General features: G+C 41.2%; 1 protein-coding gene across 1 annotated transcript; it reads right to left on the reverse strand.

Annotated features, from left to right (window-relative positions):
* Positions 1-657: 657 nt before the first annotated feature.
* LOC137096378 (C-type lectin domain family 2 member D-like) lies at positions 658-8,127 on the reverse strand. The gene is made up of 6 exons (XM_067465532.1): positions 8,062-8,127; positions 5,245-5,633; positions 3,980-4,111; positions 3,585-3,772; positions 2,933-3,038; positions 658-966 (listed from the first exon to the last, which is right to left on the reverse strand). The coding sequence occupies exons 2-6, from the start codon at positions 5,369-5,371 to the stop codon at positions 716-718; spliced, it is 804 nt and encodes a 267-aa protein (XP_067321633.1). The 5' UTR covers positions 5,372-5,633; positions 8,062-8,127; the 3' UTR covers positions 658-715.
* Between the last annotated feature and the right edge of the window lie 43 nt (positions 8,128-8,170).

Genomic DNA, 8,170 nt, shown 5'->3' on the forward strand with positions numbered 1-8,170 from the left:
TCAGCAGCCTTTGAAACCATTGACCACGGTATCCTTCTGGGATGCCTCATGGGAATGTGCTTTGGAGGGACTGTTCTGCAGTGGCTCCAGTCCTTCCTAGAGAGCCGTTCCCAGAAGGTGTTGTTGGGAGACACCTGCTCAAACCCAGGGGTCCCACAGGGCTCAATACTGTCTCCCATGTTGTTTAACGTCTACATGAAGATGCTTGGGGAGATCATCTGCAGTCCAGGCAATGTCTTTAGTCATCTGTGTTGTTGAAGGCTTTCATGGCTGGAATCACTGGGTGGCTGAGGGTTTCCCAGGTTGTATGGCCATGTTCCAGAAGCATTTTCTCCTGAAGTTTTTCTCACATCTATGGCAGGCAGCATCCTCAGAGACAGGCCCGTAGCCAGGATTTTGATTCTGGGGGGGGGGGGGGGGGGGGGCTGGGGCTGAGTCTGAGTGAAAGAGGGTCTACCCTAGCAAACCTTTTGTATCATTACCCCAATACTCCATGCATATGGGATATATTGAGCATGGTGATCAGATCATGATAGGAATAAACATAACAGTTTAAATAATGCACCAGTAAGGCCTTCTCGCAGACCACCATGAAAATTTCGGGGGGGGGGGTTAAGCCCCTATTACCCCCCCCCCCCCTTCGCTACATGCCTGCTCAGAGGTTGTGAGATCTGTTGGAAACTAGTCAGGTGAGGTTTATGTATCTGTCGAATGTTCAAGGTGGGAGAAAGAACTCTTGTCTGCTTGAGGAAAGTGAATGTTGCAATTGTCCACCTTGATTAGCATTGAATGTCCTTGCAGCTTCAAAGCCTGGCTGCTTCCTGCCTGGGTGAATCCTTTGTTGAGAGGTGTTAGTCATCTCTTTGCTACAGATCCAGTATAATGCCATTCCACAGCTGGAACTACCAACAACGTTATAGTCCAAATATGCACATCTTCTTCCCTCCTCCATAAGAAGCCTGAAAAGTAACAAAACTTTGTTAAGTCAGGGAATAATAGCTAGAATGAAGTCAAATGGTGGTATGCTATCTTTTGGAAAAGCAAGACAGGAAGATTGGGCCAGTTTATCACCTGCCATAACTCATAGGAGAACTACAAGAATTGCAATTCATTAAACTAATCCATTTACTAGATGTTTTGTTGAAGTAATCCTGCTCCTGTCATGTGATTAGACATCAGCATTGAAAATATGGCTTTATTACTTTAGACCATTGCATTATTCCATATGAATTGTGGGAGCCACCGATTCTACTCAGGGCAGGTTTGTCAGTTGAGTAACATATAAAGTGTGCTCTTTATAGATCTGTTATATGTATATGCCTTAGTCACATACTGACTGGACTACTGCAATAGCCTCTACATGGGGCTGCCTTTGGGGATAGTTTGGAAGCTGCAATTAGGGCAGAGATCAGCAGCCAGATTGCTAACTGGAGCTCTGCATCATGAGAGGACGACTCCTATGCTGTGGCAGTTCCACTGGTTGCTGGTCTGCTTCTGGGCTAAACACAAACTGCTGCTTGTTAGCTATAAAGCCTGTCTAAATGGTTCAGGTCCAGGCTATTTATCTAATCACATCTCCCCATACAGAGCATCTCATGCACTGTGGTCAGTGAAGGAGGCCCAGCTCCATCACAAGCTCGGCTGGTGGAAAGAGAGAGGGGTCCTTCTCTATGATCGCTCCTCAGCTTTGGAACTCTCTTCCTAAAGAAATAAACATACTCTGCACCCTCTTCTCCTTTAAGAAACGTTTGAAAATGCACTTATGCACTTTAGCTTATGGAGAGGAGGAGGACTAGGACATTTTAACCCATTGGTATGTTGACTAACTCACTTGTGTTATACGGTTGCTACGATGTATCTTAAATGAACCCCAGGGTTAGCCATTTTTAATATAATTATATCTTAATTGCTTTTAGGGTATATTTTGTAATGTTTATTCCTCCTTTAGTTTATTATGTCTTATTGGATTGTTACTGTTTTATTTCGACCTTTAATTGTTTTGTTGTAAGATTACTGTTGCTATTTTGCGTTATCTTGTATTATTTTTGATGTGTTTGTACTCATTTGAGGCATTAAATGTTTGTCTTTTTGTTTTGTGTGTGTAAACCGCCCTGAGTCCCTTCAGGGAGAGAGGGCCGTCTATAAATAAAGTTATTATTATTATTACTACTACTACTACTTTTATAGTCCTTTTTTGTATGCTGTTTTGGTGACTGACTCTTACAAATCTCCTCTCTCTGGACCTGCTCTCAGTTTCAGTTGTTTGCTGTCTGAAGGGCCTTATTGATGTGGAAACATAGAATCATAGAAACATAGAGTTGGAAGAGACCTCGTGGGCCATCCAGTCCAACCCCCTGCCAAGAAGCAGGAAAATTGTATTCAAACCACCCCCAACATATGGTCATCCAGCCTCTGTTTAAAAGCTTCCAAAGAAGGAGCCTCCACCACACTCTGGGGCAGAGAGTTCCACTGCTGAACAGTTCTCACAGTCAGGAAGTTCTTCCTAATGTTCAGGTGGAAATGTATTTCATTTTAATCTCAGCCTTCCATATACCCCACCATATATTGCTCCACCAACTTCCTAAAGTAAGTTCTACAAAAAAAATTCAATTTTCATTTATCCTATTGATAGGATTGAGTTTCCTAAACACAACAAATATTGAAGACTGAACATGTTGTTGCACTTAGGATTTCTGAGCACTGGACCTAAGATTGCCTGGTTGAAAACTGAAGAAGCCTGCCTGTACTTCCACCATCCAACTGAAGAAGGCTTCTTCAGCTTGAATGGTTGTGTAGAAGCATGTTGGCAGTCATCAAGCAATATCTGCCAAAATCCTCTCTTTTCCATAGGTGTTGAAGGAACTAAAGTCTCTCTAGTTTTCAGCCTACCAATCCCAATTTGATTGCTTCATATGGAAGAGAAAAGAGACTCACTCTCCTGTGAAAATGCTGCCATTGATCCATCTCCAGGGTTGGCCTGAATCCTTCTGGAGACCAATCCAGTGATTAGGGGGGCTTTTGTAGCGCAAGAGAAAATCCTTAATTAAGGAAGGAAGGGAACACATGTTATCAACTCCAAATTGTTTGATCTCTTATACAAGAATTAAAGAAAGCAAAAATAAAACTGCTTGATAAAACACTGGAAAAACCATAGCTCTAACTGGACATGTCAAGTGTGAATATGTGAAGTTTGTGGCCCGCCCAACTCCCCATCCCCAAACCCCTCATAACTTCTACACATACTTTAAAGAAATCCTGGGCAGTGAAACTCAGGAAATACAAAAGTATTCCAACAACTTCATTTAGCACATGGAAATAAAGTTGTGGTAGTCACTGCCTCTTAGAATATATGCCGTTTATTTTATTTGTTTGTTCTGTTTGATGTCAGGTCATATTTATACTGGTTTTCATTCTTGGAAAAGACCTCATGGCTGATTATTACAGTTTAGTCCAAAACACACACACACACAGTAAAATAAATTGATACAATAATTTCTACAAAATGATGTAATTAGAATGCTAGTGGCATCAAATTATCTGAGCAAGCTTCACAATTAACATATCTCCAATTTTTTTATACATACCTTCTCTTCTTGGGAATCAACCACAGCCAAGGAAGCATTATGAGAAGAACAGTGTCTGCTGCCAACAGTCCAGTTTCCTTCAGTCAGAGAAAAATAGTAGCATTTCCTTTTATACCCAACCCAGTCACCTGGACAGGGATCAGCAAGGACAGCAGGGAGAAGATCTGGACATCTTTCTTCTGATTTCACTGGTGACAAAAAGGATTTCAGATACCAGATATTAACAGAATTCATTAAATTTTTAAATGATGGAAGGCAGAAAGAGAAGCATAATTCAATGGAGCTGAGAAAAAACATTCTAGAGTGCTCAGAAATGTATTAAGAATCTTAATTATTTAAAAAATAAACTGATAGATTGTATAATATGATTGGACTAATGAACCAATTTCACTCACTTGAAAATAAAATACTAAAGATTGGAACAAGTCCAAGCAGTATGATGGTAATCACGAAATAAAACCACGTTCCATATATGATCCACGTTCCTCTTTTATTCTTATAGCACCCAATGTTCTTCCAGTCATGTCCTTAAATTTAAAAGAAAGAAAGGGTGATGTTATACTTAGTATGGCTCCAACATTCTTATGTAATAATTCAAGATAGAACATCAGTGAATAAGGGAACTTCAGAAAGATATTTTTTTCCCCCTTCGGGCATCTCCTCTAGACTTCCTCCTATCTCCTTAACTGTCCATTAACACTTCCTTTCAAACAATGCCCATACAGGGCCTGACTTGAAAGAATACAACCAGGTGATAAGGCATGCAATAGCTTCCTCTGCTTATTTTCTGTTTCTAACACATCTGTATTGTTCTTATGACTATTTAGAGCTTGCTGAAATCTTAACCTTTAGCCCATTGACATGTCTGCAGTCATATCTCAGGAGAGCCAGAGGCAATTTTGCTTACTGAAGGCCATCCAATTGATTTTCTAACATGTTCCCTCAACAGGAAGTTGCCTGCAGTGGCACAATAAACATACAATTTTGAACAAAGTAATTAATGAAACATTCAGTCTACATTCTAGTATTATAATTCTACTTTAACAACCACAGAACCATCCTATGAAATCCTGAGTTTTGTAGTTTAGGGAAGGGCATTAAGAATTTGAAATCTGATATCTCTAGTGTTTCACCAAACTGCAAATCCCAGAATTTCATATTGTCTTGCAATGACAGTTAATGGCATCACAATCCTAAAACTAAGTAGTATTCAAGGATGTGAAGTTAATTTAAAAGTCCAGATCACAGTTTTCTGTTGGCTTATATCATGTCCTTAAATAACAGAAGAGCTACAAGCTTTGGTTTCAAAGGACCTAGACATTTGTTCCCAAGACTATATTGTATGTACTTGATAAAAGTACAAAGGTTTCAAGAAAAGCAGTGAGTCCTTTTCTCATCATTTTATGAGAGCAAAACATACACATTGTACACACACATTAGTCTTATGGTCCCCTATGATCACACAAGTATGACAACTAATAAATAACATGAAAATCAGTTTATCAGGAATAAAAATGGGACGAGTATATATAAAAAGAACAAAAGGAGGAAACTTTCCTTTTTAGGTGTAGATCAACAGGCCTTTACTTCCAATTTTGGCTAGTGATAACTTCACAGCTTTCCTGGATATTAAAGTCCTGTCTGTCTTATCACAACTCACCATCTGTAGCAAACTCTATGGATCTGATGCCCACTTCGACTGCTCCATTAATGGTTTCATTCTCTTCTGTATTAGATTTCACAGGCAAATACTGCTTGCCCTCTTCTGTATTAAACACTGCAGCCATGTATTTTTACTAGTTAAGATAGTTCATCATGGTGAGTTCATCATGGTGACTGATCAATGGGGAAAACCTTCAACTACCATTCAATCACACACTGCATTTTGTGCCTTTCCCCAGCTAAATTATTTGTTTTCTCCCCTGGTCCTGCATAAAATGTTATTTTGCCTTCTTGGCCAACGTAAATAGTCCAAATGCTTCAGATGCTAACGTTACTGTCCTTATTTTGTGAAAATATTAGCCCTTGAAGTCTGTCTCCATGATACACCTGTAGAGAAAAGACACATACAAAATAGTTTATTTTTCCAAATGTATTAATAACTTTTAACAGTCCTATAACTCAGAAAATCAAGGCAAAAAATCCCACAATATCTGCTTTGAACTGATTTATTTGAGTCCACACTGCCATATATCCCAGTTCAAAGCAGAAAATGTGGGCTTTTATTCAGCTGTGTGGAAAGGGCCTAAGAATGATCTGGAGAAAATAAAAAAGGCTTCCTCAATCATTCCAGAAGAGACTTGAATTTAAGTGAAACTAGGCTTGTTTGATCGTGTTCGTTAGTTTCTAAAGTCGTTATTAATTCGATATTGGCTCGATCCAATATTGAGCCATGCAGGAATAGTGTGAGGAGTAATTAAGAATCGAAACAATTTTTCCAAATTTTTGTAATTATTTTGTAATTATTAAGACGGGAAAGAAGGAGAAAAAAGGTGCCAGCGTTGCCTTTCCTCCCCATCCTCCTCCTGGAGATATTTTATTATCTTATTACTTATTTTATTATTTTATTATTTAATTAATTTTAAGTGATTTTAATTTCATCCTGAATTTATTTTAATTTGGTTTCTGTTAGTTGTAAGTTTTATCACCAACAGTCAGTAACAGAGGGAGAGGGATGCTTCAGAAGTTCCCCCTGTCCCGTTTGGAGTTGTTTTTTGCACATTGCGCAATTGCGTCCACCATTAACGAATTGATTCATAATTAACTAAATTTCGGAAATTTCGACATTTTGAAATCAGAAATTTCGGAAGGCCTTTGAAATTCGAAACGTTGGCGCCCCCTAGAAACGAAACGAGTTTAGAACCAATTTTTTTCTTGATCAACCAAGCCTAAGTGAAACCTTTTGGAAATTATATCAAACCTCCCTAACTGATTAACACTTCAGTGCGGTTTCAGCTCCGACCCACCGACTCTTTGAAACGCTGCTTTCTGGCTGATTTCATTCCCCCACCCCCGCCCCCCGCTGCCGCCGCCGCGCCCTTCCATTGCTTCCCTTCTTCTTCCTTTCTCTCGGAATTTCAGGGTGGAGCTACACTGCCCTATAATCCAGTTGCAGAATGTGGATTAACCGCATTGATCTGGATTACTGGGCAGTGTAGATCCAGTCTCAGAAACCAAAGGTCCCAACACGACCGACGAAAAGAAAAGGCGGTTTTCAAAGCGCCGAAGGAGAGATAAGAAATGAAGAGAGGGAGACACGGGCAAGCGACAAGAAAGGCCAAACGAAATGGTGGGAAAGGGTAAAAGGAATAAGCGGGACCTTTCTTGCACCGCACCGCCCAGTCCCGGATAATAAAGGCTTCTTTCTCTGCGACTCCTTTCTAATCCAAATGAGACTGAATCTGCAGGAGAGCCTGGTCTACCTCTTCCCTTAACCCGCAGAAAGCGGCACCCATCTCACTATAGTTTACACCCTACTCATCACACTAGAGAAAAAAAACCCACTTTAAATCCAGTTTCTGCTTCCTGTAGAATTCTGGGGTTTGTAGTTTAGGGCGGAGCCTTTAACAGCCTCACTAAACTACAAACCCCAGAATTCTGCAGGAGGAAGAAACTGGATTCAAAGTGGTTCATAGAATCATAAAGCTGGAAGCGACCTCATGGGCCATCTAGTCGAGCCCCCTGCCAAGAAGCAGGAAAATTGCATTCAAATCACCCCTGACAGATGGCCATCCAGCCTCTGCTTAAAAAGCCTCCAAAGAAGGAGCCTCCACCACACTCCAAGGCAGAGAGTTCCACTGCTGAACAGCTTCCACAGTCAGAAAGTTCCTGGTGGAATCTCCTTTCTTGTAGTTTGAAGCAATTGTTCCATTTCGTCCTAGGAAGCAGAAAACAAGCTTGCTCCCTCTTCCCTCTGACTCCCTCTCACACCTTGATACATGGCTCATCATGTCTCCTCTCAGCTTTCTCTTCTTCAGGCTAAACATGCCCACCTCCTTAAGCCGCTCCTCATAGGGGTTGTTCTCCAGACCCTTGATCATTTGAGTCGCCCTCCTCTGGACACATTCCAGCTTGTCAATATTTCTCTTCAATTGTGGTGCCCAGAACTGGACACAATATTCCAGATGTGGTCTGACCAAGGCATGATATTTTCTCTAGTGTGATACTACTACTAAGAGGGTGGATAGAAAAAACGGGGGGGGGGGGAATCGGCAGGTGGAAGCGCTCGGAGGAGTCTCTGATCCGCCAGATTAAATAAATCACCCAGATTGTATTGGCTCACGACCCTGGGGCCCGCGCTTCAGCACCCGCTTTTGTGGGCGCAGCAGTTTTTACATCCAAACCTTAACGTCCAAGACACCTCGAATCTTTTGATAAGAGAATCTGAAAGACGATGAACGGCTGAGGTTCCTTCCCAGGGCGGAACCAGGCTGGAAGGAAAGAAAGCCCGATGTCAGCAAAAGTCTCAAGATCCTACCTTTCCACACGCGACGGGGAAAAAATAATAATGCTGGATCTCTTCGGAGAAACAAATCGCAGTCTACACCAGAGACTGAAAGAGAGAGGCCACTCCCTACTCTTCGCGA

The sequence above is a fragment of the Anolis sagrei genome, chromosome 2, assembly GCF_037176765.1.
Source record: "Anolis sagrei isolate rAnoSag1 chromosome 2, rAnoSag1.mat, whole genome shotgun sequence".
In the NCBI taxonomy this organism is placed as follows: Eukaryota; Metazoa; Chordata; class Lepidosauria; order Squamata; family Dactyloidae; genus Anolis; species Anolis sagrei.